General features: G+C 41.0%; 1 protein-coding gene across 1 annotated transcript; it reads left to right on the plus strand.

Annotated features, from left to right (window-relative positions):
- Nucleotides 1-218: 218 nt before the first annotated feature.
- On the plus strand, nt 219-17,845 carry LAPTM4A (lysosomal protein transmembrane 4 alpha). Its single transcript, XM_081906594.1, has 7 exons — nt 219-503; nt 10,360-10,480; nt 11,859-11,935; nt 12,027-12,149; nt 13,126-13,221; nt 14,374-14,472; nt 17,070-17,845. The coding sequence occupies exons 1-7, from the start codon at nt 405-407 to the stop codon at nt 17,142-17,144; spliced, it is 690 nt and encodes a 229-aa protein (XP_081762720.1). The 5' UTR covers nt 219-404; the 3' UTR covers nt 17,145-17,845.
- Nucleotides 17,846-17,913: the final 68 nt, after the last annotated feature.

Genomic DNA, 17,913 nt, shown 5'->3' on the forward strand with positions numbered 1-17,913 from the left:
AGCGTGAGGGCGGGGCTTAACTCTGAGGTAAACGCGAGCCAACGGCCGAATCGCGCGCCTGCCCACATCCCGCCCGCGACCAATCGCATAAACCGCCCCCACTCCTCCCCTCCCTCCCGCGGCCACGAGACCCAGCCTCTCTCTTTCTCCCGAGTATCGTCGTGAGGCGTCGGTGGGCGGGGCTGCATAGCCGCCGGGAGCCTCGTGAGTGGCCGGCTCGCCTGCCAATAGCGCGCCGTAGTCCCGCCCTGCGAGCTTGATAAAGGGAAGCCCTTCACTTCCTGATCCGCTTGCTGATTGGTTTATCCGGACGCGTAGGGACGCTTTTAAGGGACCCCCCTCAGCGCCTTCAGCGTTCCGTTCCGAGGCGAGCGAAGCGGGCCGGCGCCATTAGCGACATCGCCATGACGTTCAAGCGGGCCCGCGACCGGCTCTACAGCACCCGCTGCTGCGGCTGCTGCCATGTCCGCACCGGCACTATCATCCTGGGCACTTGGTACATGGTAAGGAAGGTCTCGCTGTTAAGGGGAAAGGGCCGCTTTTGTCCGTTCGGAGGGGTTGTGAGGCGATGTTCCGGGTGATGGGGATCCTTTATTGCGCGTGCGCGCAGCCCCACCGTACAACGTCCCTTTTTTTCCTCGGGCGCTGACGTGCCCTGTGGAGCGGCCGCGCATGCGCGTTATCCCCCCGGGAGTGTTTTTCAGAACTTTGCCAGCAAATACGTAAGACCTGGGAGAGCGGCGATCCCGGAAGGAGACTGGATTGGCCGCCTGCGGTTGGTCTTCCTTAGGCATGGCTGCCTGCGAAGGCTTAACTTTCTCGCTGCAAAGCCTTTTGAAAGTAACCCTGCAGCTGCGCACTTGCTGCTGTGTGTTCCCAGTTTTTCTGCCAAGTAGCTCAGGGTGACGTACGTAGCTGTCCTCCTTTTTATCCTGGTGTTAGCCCTAAGAGACCGTGGCTGGCCGAAGGCCACCCCAGTGAGCTTCATTGCTGAGTGAGGATTTGAATTCTGGTCTCCCAGATCCAAAGGGACACGGGTGGCGCTGTGGGTTTAACCACAGAGCCTAGGACTTGCCGATCAGAAGGTCGGTGGTTCGAATCCCCGCGACGGGATGAACTCCCGTTTCTCAGTCCCTGCTCCTGCCCACCTAACAGTTCGAAAGCACGTCAAAGTGCAAGTAGATAAATAGGTACCGCTCCGGCGGGAAGGTAAATGGCGTTTCCATGCACTGCTCTGGTTCGCCAGAAGTGGCTTAGTCATGCTGGCCACATGACCCGGAAGCTGTACGCTGGCTCCCTCTGCCAATAAAGCGAGATGAGCGCCGCAACCCCAGAGTCGGCCACGACTGGACCTAATGGTCAGGGGTCCCTTTAACTTTACCTCCCAGATCCTAATCCAAGGTGAGAGCCAGTGTGGTGTGTGATGGTTAAGAGTGTTGGTCCATGATATGGGAGACCAGGATTTGAATCCCTGCTCAGCCAGGAAGCTCACTGGCTGACCTTTAGCCAGTTACCATCTCTTTCAACCGAACCTACCTCACAGCATTGTTGTGAGGATGAAATGGGGAGAAGGAGAACCACGTACACCACCTTGAGTTCCTCGGAAGAGAAAGGTGGTATATAAATGTAGTAAATAAATAATCTGACACCCTCTCACATATGAAATCTTTACACTCCTGGAGGTAGTGTCGGAAAGAGACCTTCCAAGGTTTGTGTGAGAGAATTTGTTTGTGTTTCTCCTTAGGATTCTTCCCTTCTACATGCCCCTTTTGCCAATTGCACAAAGTAGAGTGAGCTCTGAGTGCTAAGCATTCATTCTTAATCCCTTCCCTTTCCATACTCAATCTGTTTCTGGTCCTATAGTTTCTGCAGTGATGGACAGGAGAGAAGAAACATTAAAAAAATAGTTTATATACTGCTTAGTTTCCTCTTGAGAACTATTTTTCATAAAATTCAGTCATCTCCTTCTAGTTCTAAAATTGCCACTCTTCCATAGAGAATTCTGGGAGTTGCAGTTTTTGATGACAGTGGCGAGAATTCTTAAGGTTCATAGTACACCTTCCCCTAAAATATAGATCCCATGGGCAGAATGAATGAATTACTAGTTTATTTTGTCTGTTGTTGATGTTTCCAGACTCCAAACCACAGCTGGGTTTATGCTTTCTTTTCAGATGCTAGTGGATATATTATAAGAGGATGTTACTGAAAGAGTTAATAAAACCAGACAATTGGAACTTTAATACTATGGAGAAAATGCTGACTGAGATAGCATTGTGGCTTTGAAACAGCAAATTGCAAGGTTGTCGTTGTGAGTGCAATTTTAATTGAAATAGAAATTAACTCACTGCTTCTTGTGAAACTTGCTACAAAGTTCATAATATATGTAACATTAGTTTCCACTTCTATAAGGAAGTGGAGAAGTCACTTAGCAGCAAGTGTTTATTGTAGGTCAAACTCTTGCGCTAGTTAGCATGGAGGGGGTTGGGGTGTGACTTCCTGAGTTTTCAGCACCACTTTGTATCACTTGCTTGTCTTCACAAGATCTTCTATTTTTGACGTTTTCAGCTGCTGGTGCACAGGGAAGTGTTGGCATGCAGTCAGTTGTCCTTTCCATGGTGAGGGTGATCAGTCACCCTTACGATGCTGTTTGTGTTGTCTCTTCCTTTCAGCAGGAAGAGATTGCATCTTTGTACTAGGTGGGAGGGAATATTGGGTCAATAGGACACTTCCCACAAAGCAGTAGTTACAGAAGGCGTTTCCGGCATAGCATCTCTTTAGCTAGGTTTCATAAATGTGCTTGACCCTGGAGAGTTACTTTTTAAATCTTTTGATTCCTTACCCCTCCCTTGAGTAGGATTCCCTTGAGTAGGATTCCATGGGTAGGATTTTATAAAGAAGCAGAAAATAGTCATCTTGCTGCTTTCTGAGACTACAGCAGAGGCAAGGCCCCACCCCCTTATGCTGTAGTGTAGCAGAATCGTGCTTTCAGAACCTGCTACGTGATTACATGCTTCTTTTGACAAGACCCATCTTGAAGAGAGTACACCCTTGTCAAGCTCTCAGACAACAAAAAAGTGAATAAAATATGTTAATTTGGGAACACTAGTTCAGATCAGGCTAATTCCTGGCCAATGCACCAGCACTAATTAGAGTTTGAATTTGCATCCTGGTTAAGTGAGGAATAAAGCCATAGGCTCAGGATTGTAAATGAAATGAAAAATTTGGGTTATGGATATATAGTGCTATGAAATTTTCAAACAATAAAAGTTCATAAAGGAATGTAACATAATAGAAAATAATATATGTATTTTTTAAAATAAAAAATGGCACCAAGTTGCAAATTTATTGCACAGAGTAAGTCATTTTCTCAAGCTTGGATCCCTAGCTGTTGGACTACAACTCCCATCATCCCTGATCACTGGTCCTGCTAGCTAGGGATGATGGGAATTGTAGTCCAACAACAGCTGAGGACCCAAGTTTTATAAACACTGGAGTAAGTAGTATTGTTAAAATAGTCTCCTCCCAACTTCCCCCAGCCCATCTAGTTGTGAAAGTTGTTAGCTCCCTAGCATCTTTGCATTTTAGAATAAAGTTTATAGTTACCAATCCAAGGCAGTAGGCCAAGATAATGGGTCCTTTACTTGCGTATAAAAGCACATGAAGCAGAGATGGATAGATAATAGATAGCAGAAATAATGGGGGGGGGGGAGAGATGGCGCAGCATTTTCAAGCAGCTTGCACAGAAATGACAGTTGTACATTTCATCCATTTTGATCAACCATGGCTGCTGCATCGTAGGTTTGAAGTTTGCTGTAGTTGTTCTGGCATAGTAGGGTTCAGATTAACAAGGATTAGCTGACGTTTGGCCTTCAGGTGTTACTGGGGTACAATATTTACCCTTGGTCGTGCTGGCTAGAGCTAATGGTAGTTGGAGTTCCACAACATCTGGAGCACCACAGCTCAGCCACCTCTGCTATAGGCTGTAACAGTTAAGCCTATGCACACAAAACTATGCCCTGTTGAAATCAATAGAAATTTGGGACATGAATGTTGGCATTGTCTTGAGACAGGTGGATGGCAACATATCACTCACAAAACTGGTGTGATAGAGTTGCAGTTCTGTTGTGTGCTCTTCTGTGGAAGGAGATGTCAGCTCCTTCAGATTCTATGAACTAAAGTAAACATAGGAAACTTTATGAGATGCAGTTTCTTTCAGCTTGTTGATCAGCTTAAGTTAAAACAATGGGAACTATTGGTATTTATATTGCAACCGTATAGTGGACTGTGTAGGATATTTAATGTGTTCTCTAGCTGATTGTCAATAGGACATTGTGAACCTACAAACTTCAAATTTAGAAATCGTGTTAAATGCCTAAGAAATGCCTTTTAAGTAAAGTGTGTATCCAAAATGTCTTCTTTCAAAAATAGCTTTTGTGTGACTTAGGTGGTTTTGGAGAAAATTCTGGGGAAAGTTAACACTTTAAATACTATAGTAAGGAAATTAAAAATACATTGACTTGAAGCTTCTGTCATAAATGCATCCTGAAATTGGAGGGGGAAGGAGAGATAATAGTACAGAGAAGGTGATAGAGCAGGAAGATGATGAGGCTTCATATGGCTCCTTGGAGTGCTGCAGAGATTCCCCCCACCCCCCAGAAAGTAGCTGTGTCCTCAAAGTTCATACAAGCTCCTTAGCCCTTTGCTACGTGACCAATTACTATGTTGCTTGCAGATATCCTTTGAATTGCAAGGATTTTTCTCAATACTGTATGTGACAAAAGGACATACTCCCTGTCCAGATCAGGGTGCCTGTAGGCAAATAGGCACAGCCATCCTGAAATATGCAGTTTCATGGAATGTTATTTTCCTTTAATCTGATGTTTGGCTTAAACAAAATCCTGTTTATAGCCACCAGCAACTAGCTTTGTTCTCATTGGCAATCTTGGCAGAGCTCGCATTCCACCTCTTTTTATTCACATAAGTTACATTGTTTGCATTACAGTACGTAGTAAAATTTAAAATGTAACCAAGTGTGTGTGGATACATTCTATTATTGAGATCTTCAAACACATTTCAACAAAACTGTAGGTGCACGACCTTTCCTACAACTTTAAAACTACAGAGTGTGGTTTTAAGCTGGAATCATGATGAATAAGACAGATCAATACTCTAGATAAGGTAATGATATGTATAATTTTTTAACATGTAGAGAATAGTATGTGCAAACAAATCAGAGAGGGGAGCTGAGGGAAGTCTTTGGAGGGTGGGAGAGGGAGGGATGGGAGGGAATAAAAAGGGGGAATGTAATTGGTTATATTGATTGATAATTTGCTTGTTAAAATTTTTCAATAAAAATATATTTTTTAAAAAGACAGATCAATACTCAGTTGAGGGAGGTACGTAATTATAGAGATTTTTATCCATATATCTTTTCCACATGTTATATAGTCACATACTTATATAATACATATAGCCACATACTTCTATAATGTATAACATTGTTAATGAAGCATATACATTGCATTAATTTTAGAATTTTAATAGTCTTGCGATTAACTAGGGATCCAATCCTATGGACATTTATATAGAAGTAAGACCCTAATGGTCAGGGGTCCCTTCACCCTTTACTTTTTAAAGCCCAGTTGAACATAGTATGATTTCTGAGTAGGATTGGGCCACACTTTGAGTTTTCATAACTAGCATAAGTCTTTAATTGTAGTTGTGCTAAATAAATGCTTTTTAAAACTGAGGGTTGTGTGTAACACTGCAGTTTTGCTCATGCAACAAGGTTCCATGTGCACAATGGAACTGCCCTTTCCTCTCTGTCACTTGCAGTCAGGACCATAATGGGCAGATTTTGGAACAGCCGGAAGGGAAGGGGAAATCCTACTGTTCAAGTGGAAATCCACTTGAGTAGCACTGGATGCAACCCTTGACCAGTGTTTGATCGTATTTCACCAGTAAGTTGACCAGCTCCTATAAACCCTTTTTGGTACGGTGAACCTGTGTTCCTCTGTTTTAACCTAGAAAAACACTTATTAAATTCAAGGCAAAGTGCATTTCAGTCTCTGTTCTTTGGTAAGATTATAATAGGGAAAAGTTCACTGGCTGCTTGGAACACAAATTATTACATAATGCCTGTCTATTCATGAGGCACTTTTGTTTTCTGTTTGTGTTGCGGATTATAACAAACCTATTAAGATAAGCCAACAAAATCCTCTTTTGCAAACTTAAAGGAAAGTGTTGTGGTTCATTTTATAAAAGCATGTCTCAATTCTGTTCAATTGCTGCCATTTGATTTCCACCCCTCCTTGATGGTATGCTTTCTCAGATTTGGCATGTGAGCAATATTAAGCTATAATACTTTAAAACAATCACATTGGGGGTTTGTATGTGCAGCTTAAATTTTTAATTCATGCTCCCTGGAAAATATATATCTATATATTTATAAAAAATATTAAATGCATGCCATATTCCACCATATTCATTAGGTGGAAAGAGTAGATTGTCAAACCATCTAAATCCTTTGAAATATTTTAAGTAAATGTAAAGCTTTTTACTACTGCATTGGACTGATAGGAAGATTTGGAGCCAAATTATTGTTCTTTATATTTTTCCAACTGTCCACATTCATATTCAGCCTTTCCTAGATATATAGTTCAATTTGCAGTGAATGTAAATTCCTGTTACAAAACCCACTTGCATATACCTGTTTGGTGAATAGATTACTGTGTAGTTTGTATTTCTAAATTATTCATTGATGGTGATCATTAAGAGAGATGAGCAGGGTATAATAGTATGACAATTGTCAGATACAGAATGCTGTACCTAAGTTGCTTAACTGTTGTAATAAAGTGGAGAAGCTTGAGAGAGGCTTCCCAGTGTGGCTTCTATTATTTGGGAGTCGGTCTTGCTGATTTAATTTTAAACTAAATATGTTGCATTGGTGATATTTATTATAAGGTGGGGGAAACATTTTTTAATACCAGTTTGGGAGACTGAAGACAGCATTAGAATTTGTTGAAACAGCCATTAGGTGAGAAAACATGACCAATTATGTTACAGAACAATTTTTAGGAGGTGGAAATACTGGTCCTTAAATTGTTTAAAAATCGTTAGCAGTTTTGCAAAGTGAATATTTTATATTGAGTCAATGCCTCCTGTACGTAAATATGATCTGAAGTCAACAATGAGAGAGACTCTACATTGTGGTTGTCAGTGTAATGCCCATGGGTACCCATTTGCTTTCAGCGGTCTTCTTTTCTGCCTGCAGGACATCCCCACCCTGTCTGAAATTAGTCTTGAAACAGGCATTCTAATGTCACCAATATTGCTTGGTTACAAAATGTGATATGGTCCCCATAAGTTTCTCCAGTTTGCTGATGTGCCCAAAGACCTCAAAAAGTTGGTGATGTTTCAGTTAATCTGTAGGGAATGGGCATGGAAGATGAAGATAGTTCTTGCTAAGATTAAAAACATTTGGTGTGTCTAGTGCATCTTCACATCTTAAATTCAATCCATGGCCTTGAATTTAGTGTTCCAAAGTTTTGTGTTTTTGGAGACTGTGTTAGAAACTGAGATATGGAGTTAAATGGCACCTTAAACCTAGGTTAGGGGCGCAACAACGGAATGTCTGGACGTGCTTTTTTATAACAAGAATACAAAGCTGGAAATGAATGAGCTGCAGCTAAAAATATTGTGTTCATTTTTCACATAGCCTAGTCCTTCCCTTGCTCACCCCCCAAATATTTTTAAGAGAGTCTCTTCTCCAGTCTTCAGAGAGTAGCTGTAAGTGGGGAGGCAGAAAAAGGTCCTCTTTTCCTTCCTTCCACTCTAAAGTTTTAATCTGAAATCTTAGGCTCAGTACTGCGCCCAGAGCTCAGAAACTGCTTGCGCTAATGAAATTCTGTGTCACAAAATGTGCCTAGAACAATGGGAGTATCAAACACTGTTTGGAGAGTTGCATTGGTTTCCCCCCATAACCAGAACTGTGCCCAGTATCTTTGTTAGGGGACCCTACTTAAAATATAACATTTAAGTCTGTAAGTGTTTCTGTAGGAGTGTATGGACATTTCGCTTCCTTTGTACAACACAGGTGGTATCACCTCTGCCTTCCTTAGCTCAGGCTTTTATACCTACAGCTTGGTATCTTAATGTTTATAAAAGTTCTCAGGAGTTAGAAAGGTCTCATCCCAGCATCAATATATATTAATAGCTCAGTTACGTGTAACAAGAGTCGCTTGTGTTTCATTAGGTGTTATTACTCATACAAGTTGTTCCTTTTAGCAACCTTAGCAACCTTGCCACTTGTCTCCGCAAGGGTGATTTGCATGACAACTTGATCTGTGAGATTGTCACACAGTTTCTCCTCAAGTTTCCTTCCTGCAGTGGTTTGCTCTCCAGATTTCTCTGCTTTCACTTTGTGTTGTGTGTCAGTAGCCATTTGGATAGGCAAAATAATGGAGAGTTGAATGTTCCCCTTGCCACTTGTCATTTATTCTCAAGATCTTGTGGAGGTCATGTAACATAATTTGTAGTTTCTTGAGAGAACGTAAGCACTACTAGATCAGGCCAGTGGCCTGTCTAGTCCAGTATTTTGTTATTACAGTACCTAACATGATGCTTACAGAAAACCTGCAAGCAGGACCAGAGTGCAACACAGTGTAAGAAACTCAGATATATAAGTTAGACATTAAATGGCTCCTTAAACCAGAGTTGCAGTCACCAAAATGGAATGTCTAGTTGCCATTTTTGGGCAAGACTGCTTGAAAGTCCCATTTTTCAGATGATGGACTGACTGTGATTGATTCTCAGTTAAACATCTGGCCAGTTCAGATGAGAACCTTGAGCTGGGTTAAGAACATTGAGAACCTAAAGAAGAAAAGTCCCTTGATCCCAAGGACAGTCCACATGTATATTGGCCTCTTTCGACCTCTTCTTCTTAATGGTGACTACTCCTGCTCAGGCTGCACAGAAAAAGAATTTTGGTTCCAGAAATTCATTCTAGTTGTACAGATAAAATATAACTGATAGAATTCTACATGATGGTGCATTTAGTGTGTGAAAACAGTCTAGATCCAGTGATCCCCAGGCATGTACCTCATGATGGTAGAGATGTCATGTGCCCTTGCACCCAGGCATCTCCACTTGGTCGCAAGTAATCAATAGCCAGGTGCAAAATGCGCCTGGAGCCTGACTAATTTCAAACACTGACAACATACTCCCCTCTTGTGATTCCCAGCAACTGGCGTGCAGAGGTATACTGCCTCTTGACAGTGGCGGGTAGTATATAGCCATCATGGCAAATAGCCATTGGAAGGTAATCTTATCCTCTGTGAAACTTAAAACTCTCTTTTCATCGATAACTAGAAAGCATGGGCTCTGCTGTGCTTGACAGCAGAACATATTCTGGAACAGCAGCTTCTGCATCTCTTCTGTCCTTTCTACTTTTACATTCCTTTCCTTTAAAAGCCTCGTTAAGTCCCTTAGAGACCTCAAGGACTGGCACAGCCCCACAGAAATGATGCCAAGAGCAAAAGAAGGGGATGGGTCACATTTGTTGACGTGATGAAAGAAGCATAGAATTGTAGAGTTGGAGGGGTCCGAAGGGTCATCTAGTCCCAACTCCCTGCAGTGCAGGAGGAACAAGTGGAAGTAGGAAGACCATAATTTCTTTTCTTTTTTAGTCTGAGGCTTCCATGCTCTAAATGGATGAATTAAGCCCCCTCCCCTCTTTAACTATCTCAAGCTTGCTCATCCTATTCCAATCAGTCGCAGTCTTGACATGCAAAGCTGAAAATGTGGAGCTTCTTAAGTGCTTATTTTGTAGAAAACAGGGGAAAAAATAGATACAAGTTAAGGAGTGGAAACCAGAGTAAATACTGAGGTGATGTGAGGGCCAACAGTGGCCTCTGCCCAATTGAATGCAGCCCTTTGCTTGATTTCTTGTGGGTGGCATGGAGCAGGAAGTGGAACAAAAAGATAAAAGAGGGTCCACTACTCACTACTGGCTGTTCTAGTTCTGAATGGCAAATTAGAGCTGTTTTGATGTCTTCAATATGGTTGAAAGAAACTTATCTAATGGAAGCAGGTGGTCTGCTGTTTTTTAACTTTTGTATCTTCTGTCCCCCAGCTTATCAGACCTGCCAGATTTTAGACAGGGAAAAGAGTCACTGAAAGAAACCTCACCAGATGACAAGTGGAAACTTCAGACACAAATGTGCTTATCAGGGAGCGTTGCTTGTTGAACTTTTTGGGGTTTTGAGTATACATACTGAGAAAGCTTTGCTATATAAGTGGTTTGTAGTACAGTATTTTGCTTTCCCCCGTTCTCATGTAGTAGCTTTTGTTTTTTTGCAGGTAGTGAATCTGTTGATGGGCATTTTGCTGACTGTTGAAGTTACTCACCCTAATACTGTGCCAACAGTGGATATCCAATCTGAAATCATTGGTAGCTACTATCCCTCTGAGAGGGTGGCTGGTAGGTATATATATTTTCTGGAGAGCAATGATTTTTGATATAGTGTGTTGTATGTTTTTCAGAGTACATAACTCCATATCAAAATGTGTTTTAAATTTCATTTGTGAGGTACATTAATCAGGGATCAAACACTTCACTTAGCTTGCCAAGCCATAATTTGTGGCTTTCAGTAATTTCTCCTCTCTTCTGCATATGCCAGAGAACATGGGGAAACATGTCCATGTTTCTCTTTGGTGAGAAGATGATTGATTAGAAGATCCCTCACCACTCTGCAAGTCCTATTTACAGGAGGTCTGTTCACACTGACCTCTCAACTTAGAATAGAAAGATGTTCATGGAAGATCTGTATAGGAAACAACACACTCCATCAGTTGGAGGCAGAAGAAACTGAACTAATGCCTTTTTCAGCTAAGAATTAGGCTTGTGACTAAGTGTTGCCTAGCATACTGTTTTTCAACTTTCTTCAGACAAATAAAACATGGCAAAGTATATTCTATCTCAAGTGATATTAAAGAGTATCTTATTCTATTTGTGTGGAGTCAAGCTGACTTGGTCAAAAAATTGATAAGCAGGAAATGCAGACTGCAACTCAGTTGGCCTTCAACTGGTGGGTCCGGACCCGCTAGTGAACCATGACCTGATCCATGGTGGGTCACAACAAGAGCACTGCTGCTACGCAAATATATTGTAAAAGATTAAGAAATGGGTCTCCAAATGCATGTTTGGGTCAGAGGTGGGCCATGGGTCTGAAAAGGTAGAAAGACAGCTGCTCTAAAATCCAGAGGTGCTCCCTCCCTCCCAAGTGACATTGAGATGCTCAGCAGAAGAGTAGTATTGCAAAGCTGTCTAACAATGCTGAAACCATAGAGAACATAAAAAGAAAATGAAGTATTCTTAAGGAATATGCATTGTTAAACTAGCTTCTCCCCTTGCAACCAGCTTTCCTAAGATAAAATAATTCATTGTGGTGAAAAATTCGTGTGTTAAAATTTGTCAAAGATGCAGAGTGTTCTAGTAGCTTAGAGGTGGGCTGCATTATGCACCTACACTAACTTTTTATGCCTACATACTGATAGATTGTCAGTGTGCTGCAATATCCCCTTTGTGATAGAAATTCTTCATCATATTGTATATTTAAAATAGTGGTTCAAAAAGCAGTTACTAGAGAGGCCTACAATACTTTTGATCACATTTCCAATTTTTTGCTTCCTTCTGCTATATTCTGATGCGCTCTGCTGTTAACCAGTGCACAGTGCTTTTGTCATTTGTGTTAGTTTTCAGTCCATTTTGTGAGGTACTTAATTGGATGTTCAGCAAATATAAATCCTTGATGTACTTTTATTGTTAAAAATGACTCTTGGTGTTTTTCTCCCACCAGAAAATGCATGTGTTCTCTTTGCTATCTCGCTCCTCATGTTCACAATAAGTGCTATGATGGTGTATGGAGCAATTGCTGTAAGTATATATGAATGGTTTTCAGCACTAAACTTTCCTCGATTTCGATTCACTTCAGAATTAATGAATTCTTCCTGTTTTGCACTTTTAGCATCGAGTTGGCTGGCTGATTCCATTCTTCTGTTACCAGCTCTTTGACTTTGTTCTCAGCTGTCTGGTGGCTATAAGTTCTTTGACATACTTACCAAGAATAAAGGACTACCTGGATCAGCTGGTAAGTGTCTAAATGTAAATGTTGTATTCTGATATGGAGACAAATCTTATTATTTTCCTGATGAAGGGGATTCTTTATCAGATTTTGATATGCAGATAAAGGCCGAATTTGCATGGTGAGAATGAGCTGCCCCTCCTTCTCCCCCTTGGCCACAATGAGCAGTTTGGGAGCTTTCATGTCTAATTTATAATTACTCCAGCTTGTAGTATAAAGTTTAACACTGTGTTTGAAACAAGCTGGCTTTAGATCATGGGTTATGAAGCTGCCTTGTTTGCAATTTAGACTCGAGACAATATGCTAAACTGGTTAATAAACATTGGAAGCAAAAACTTCCAAACTCATGGCTGCATCAGAGGAGCAGAGGGAAATGAGTGAGTGGCTTGCTGTGGCTCATTCTTACAGTGACTTCCATACATGCCCAGTATGTTTGTATCCTGACTTCTGTATTTCTAAAGAAAATTTCTACATCTGTTTGTTTAACAGCAGGTGTTCTCTCTTATATCATATTGGTTAAAATATATTTACTAGCTGTATTTTTAGTGGATGAAAATTACAGCTTGGTTGAATGTCATTATAACTTACTCATTTTTAAAAGAACGAGGTCTGACATCCTTGTTCTGGTTATGACTGGTGTATTCCTCCCTTCTGAAACTTTGGAGGAAAATCTTTGTGTGTTGGCCTTGGATTCCATGCTAATGAAACACATCGACTTCCTCCTTGCTTCCTAGAATGGATCTGTGTCATATTTAAATACGTCAGGAGACTTGTATGGGCCTGCCTTCTGTGGTTCCAAAGCAGAGGTGTATCTGTCAGAAGCTAAATGGATACTCTATGAAACTGTTTTCATTTCATCTAATTTTCTTTACAAATAAAGTAGAGCTTAGGAAACATAGTTTAAGTACAAAAGATAGCATTTGATGTTGTTGAATAACGTTATCCTGGTCTATATTTTAAACATTTCTATTTCCTTCACTAGCCAGAGTTTCCGTACAAAGATGACCTCCTTTCCCTCGATTCAAGCTGTCTTCTGTTCACTGTTCTGGTGTTTTTTGCCTTGGTGATCATCTTGAAGGTCAGTTTTTGGATACTATACATTGCATCTTTTAGGGAACACTAGAGTTGTTGCTGAATTTTCTCTCGAGCCTTCTTCAAGTGTTTAACTTATGACTAAGTAAACAGGGTTTATAGCAAGTAGAGATTAGTGTGCTAATTCCCTTGTTAGCTAAAAGACAATTTTTTGAAGTACTTGAGGTTCCCTGTGTTTTAGACACGTTTTTTTCTGAACTATACATTGCAAGTACATGGCATCCATACAGTATAAAACTATGTGCTTAGATTGGAGATAATCGATTTTCATGCCTGGTTTTATGTGATAGTCATACGGCAGGCAGGTATACTTTGCCTAAATGCCCTGGTGGACTAAGTTCAGGAACCTGAAAGACATAATTAAGTATACAGGCTAAAGATTTCCCACCCACTTCTAACAATTAGAAGGCAGCCTCTTTGCAGCACCAGGTTACCTACTGCTTTCCTCTTTGTTCCATCATCCAGGAAAGGGTCCACACTTTCTAGACAGAAATGCATCAGGGATTACTGGCCTGTCTTTTTAATTTTCTGTCTACAAATTAGCTTGGGGACAGGTGTGGAGGTCTGTTGCATGAAGCTTTTCCGCTCAGAGAGGCATGAGATAATGGATGCACTCAACACCATCCCTTTACTACTTCAGTTTGGTAATTTCAGCTCCTTTCATAGCAGTTTCAGAATCTAGTCTAAAGGTTTTCTGTTTGGTGCACTGGACCTGTCTTTTTAAGCATAAAGAGTACACAATCACAGTTAGGAACTGTTGAAACAATTAAATTCCATCTCCCCTGCAATTCTGAAGTTTACATTCCTCTGTGCTTTGTTTTGTTCTCCATATACATTGTGCTGATGTTGGCATGCTATCCAGCTAAAATGAAGGTATTTTAATTTGATGTAATAGAAGTGCTGGCTCAGTGACAACAAGGTGTTTGTGCTGTAGTTTTAGCTGTAGCAGCCTTCAGTTCCTTAGAAAATGATAGCACTTACTTTGTGCTGGAATAAACAACTAAATAAGCTTACATAGCATGTCTGCTAAATGGTATGTATGTATGTATGTATGTATGTATGTATGTATGGTCTTCCTAGAAATGTAATTCACAAATCTGCTATTTATTATTTTAAATTTTTGTTTTTCCTCTTGCAGGCCTACCTAATTAACTGTGTGTGGAATTGCTATAAATACATTTGCAACAGAAACTTGCCTGAGATCGCAGTGTACCCTGCATTTGAAGCACCTCCACAGGTAAAATATTGACAAGTCCAAAATAAGCTGCCAGTTATAACTTTGAGTGGCAGGGCTGATGACATTATATGTCTTTGAACCAGGGGGTCAGCAAACTTTTTCAGCAGGGGATCGGTCCAGTGTCCCTCAGACTTGGGAGGGGGGGCTGGACTATATTTTGAAAAAAAGAAGAAGAATGAATTCCTTTGCCCCACAAATAACCCAGAGATGCATTTGAAATAAAAGGACACATTCTACTCATGTAAAAATAAGCTGATTCCCAGACCATCCATGGGCCGGATTGAGAAGGCGATTGGGCTGGATCCGGCCCCCGGGCCTTAGTTTGTCTACCCATGCTTTGAACCAACTTCATTTTTTACAAGTGCCAAATTAGCATTCTTCCGTCAAGCATTAGTGTCTGGATGCAAAATGCAACAACATGAAAAATCTGATAGCTACAAGCTTTGGTATCAAACTGACAGCAGTGTATTAAGGCAAATGTTATATAATGGCCTAGTTTGCATATTCGGGATAGCCAAGCCTGGGACTATGCAAACATATAAGCTCCCAGAAAGGAGATTGCAACTGCTGTACTCTTCCCTCAACCTTTTCGCTACAACACCATGCTGAGTTGAGCTAAGGCTTGACTTAGTGTGTTATTCAAAGATGAGTTTCTGGTTAAGCTTTCTCCAGGCAAGCTGTGAGTTTCAACCAAGTGGTCTTGGTTATAGCTTGTGGTTAGTGTGGAGAGAACTTTACCCATGAGCTTGAAGAGAGTATTTCAATGAGGAGCAAAGCAGCTGCAAGTTCCTATCCAGGAGCCCACATGGTCAGAGTTTTGCTATGCCATGATTTGGGCTAGCATGATGCACAAACAGCCACTGCAAACATTTTAAGGCAAGGCCACAGCTACTCTTAACATTGAGAAACAGTGAAGCAAATGAAAAACGTTTGGCAACTCCAGATCAATGAATTTTTCTGGAATCTTAAGAAGTTTCAAAATTCCACTCATCATTTATGGCCTGAATACATCTGACAAATGATTCAATTAGTAGCTGTTTCAAATTGTATCTATTACTAAAGCAGTACAATTCTTACAATAGGTGTAATAGGTTTCCCTGTGTAAGCATCTGCTGTAATGTATGTTATAACAGAACAACAAATGCTTACATGAAGTGAAATAGGGAAAACTTTTATTTTAGTATTTATGTTTGTGAGTGTGTGATTCTAAAGGAAAGTGAACTTTTCAGGAGGGATGCCTCCGAAATCACATTTTTCTCTTAACTGTTATTTATGCTGTCACTCTTGAGGTGGAGTAGTCACCCCCAAGCAACATACTTTCTTTGATTTCTGTGATAAAGTAAATGTGAGCAGTTTTCATTTTATGCTAATTTGCAATCTTTCGACATTGGGCGAAGGAGTTCTTTGCAAGTCCACTCGTAACACCAGCCAGGTACTTGCATGACCAGGAGACACAAAGTGATAGCTTCATCTAAAATGTTTATGTTAAGCATAAAGATATTCTGAATCTGTGGATTTATTGTCGAACTGTTAACTGCAGGTATCTTGACACACTGTTCAGCAATAAGCCACTTTGTTCTGTGGCCTGTCTTTCGAAGACAGAGGTCCTCTGGCTGGGTCTGGATGGTATGGGGATGAGGAACCAACTCCCTTCTCTTGTGGGGGCCCAATTAGTGCCATTGCCTTCCGTTAAGAGTTTGGGTGTAATCCTTTACGCCTCCCTTTCCATGGAGGCGCAGGTTACAGCAACAGCCAAGGCGACATTTTTCCACCTTTGCTGCATCAAGCAGTTGGTCCCTTACCTTTCCTGCCCCGACCTGGCCACAGTGATCCATGCAACGGTCACCTCCAGGCTTGACTACTGTAATTCGCTCTATGCAGGGCTGCCCGTGAAGCTGTCCCAGAAACTCCAGCGGGTGCAGAATGCTGCAGTGAGGCTCCTCATGGGGTCTCTGCCATGGGAGCATATTCACCCAGTGCTTTTCCAGCTGCACTGGCTCCCGGTGGAGTACAGGGTCAGATTTAAGGTGCTGGTTTTGACCTTTAAAGCCCTTCACTGCCTAGGACCCTCGTACCTATGGGACCGCTTCTCCCGGTATGTCCCACGGAGGACCTTAAGGTCCATAAATATCAACACCCTAGAGGTCCCTGGCCCTAAGGAAGTTAGATTAGCCTCAAACAGAGCCAGGGCTTTTTTAACACTGGCTCCGGCCTGGTGGAACGCTCTGTCTCATGAGACCAGGGCCCTGCACGATCTGATTTCTTTCTGCAGGGCCTGTAAGACAGAGTTCTTCTGCCTGGCCTTTAGCTTGGAGTCAATTTGATTCCCTCCCCCTCTTTCTTTTTTTCCTTTCTCCTCCTGTGATGAGGCTGTATTTTAATGTTATAATGTTGTGTTTTAATCTTGTTTTTAAGTTGTATTCATTCAACTTGTTTTTATTATTGCTTGTTAGCCTCCTTGAGCCTGGCCTTGGCTGGGGATGGCGGGGTATAAATAAAATATTATTATTATTTATTAAAAACACATAGCAGTGAAACTTGATTTCTCAACTTCCTCATATATATGTATATTTAAAATCTGTGTTTCCCTTCTATAGTATGTCCTGCCAACCTATGAAATGGCAGTAAAGATGCCAGAGAAGGAACCTCCACCTCCTTACATACCTGCCTGAAGAAAACTGAAAACTTGTGGTTGAACACCTGTACCAGCTTCACTTTTTTATATTGCCAGACTGCTTTAATATTCAGGGCTTTAGGTGCAAAGCTACATGGTTGAGAGGCATTTGATATAACCTTACTAAAATCCATATGAAAATCATCCCCTTGCCAGTAGTTTTTAATTTCATTGATCATCTCAATCATTTTACAGTTATGCCTTAGGGTTTAATTCTGCAAGTACCTCTATATTTGTATATAACTTCATTCATATGCATTTACGTTTTCATTTAATTTGATAAATAAGGATTAGTATTGGACGTAGGTGTTCACATGATCAGGCATTTTACAAATATGGATTAGTTCTGAAGGACAATCTGATCAGTTGGCAAGATAACAGCTTGTGTTTTTCTTCATTTATATTGTAGTGGGAAGTTCAGATGTGGTATACGATATATATATATATATATACACATGCATATGTATATATATATTTACTTGCACTTTCTCTTACCTTTCTTTATTGTTATTCAATGCCTTGAAACAGTATGTTCAGGAAGCCTAAAGCTGGCACTAATTTGAAGTTTTTCCTATATGCTGTGAATGCAGCAAAAGTGCAGCAAGAAATTACATTTGTGTCAGTTGCATGCTTCCAATCTGTGTGCATTTCCATCTTTGTTTATAAATGATGTTTAATAAAATCTTGTTAAAAAAATAATCCAGTGGTGTATTTCATTTGTTGTGTTCATTAAAATAATTCTTGATTTTTTTTTTGTCTGCTAAAAT

This window comes from Podarcis melisellensis (genome assembly GCF_964234715.1).
Source record: "Podarcis melisellensis genome assembly, chromosome: 3".
Classification (NCBI taxonomy): domain Eukaryota; kingdom Metazoa; phylum Chordata; class Lepidosauria; order Squamata; family Lacertidae; genus Podarcis; species Podarcis melisellensis.

Coding starts and splice junctions, on each gene's coding strand:
- LAPTM4A (XM_081906594.1), top strand. CDS start 405: ATGACGTTCAAGCGGGCCCGCGACCGGCTCTACAGCACCCGCTGCTGC. Junction 13,222..14,373: donor CCTTGGTGATCATCTTGAAG/GTCAGTTTTTGG, acceptor TTCCTCTTGCAG/GCCTACCTAATTAACTGTGT. Junction 14,473..17,069: donor CATTTGAAGCACCTCCACAG/GTAAAATATTGA, acceptor TCCCTTCTATAG/TATGTCCTGCCAACCTATGA.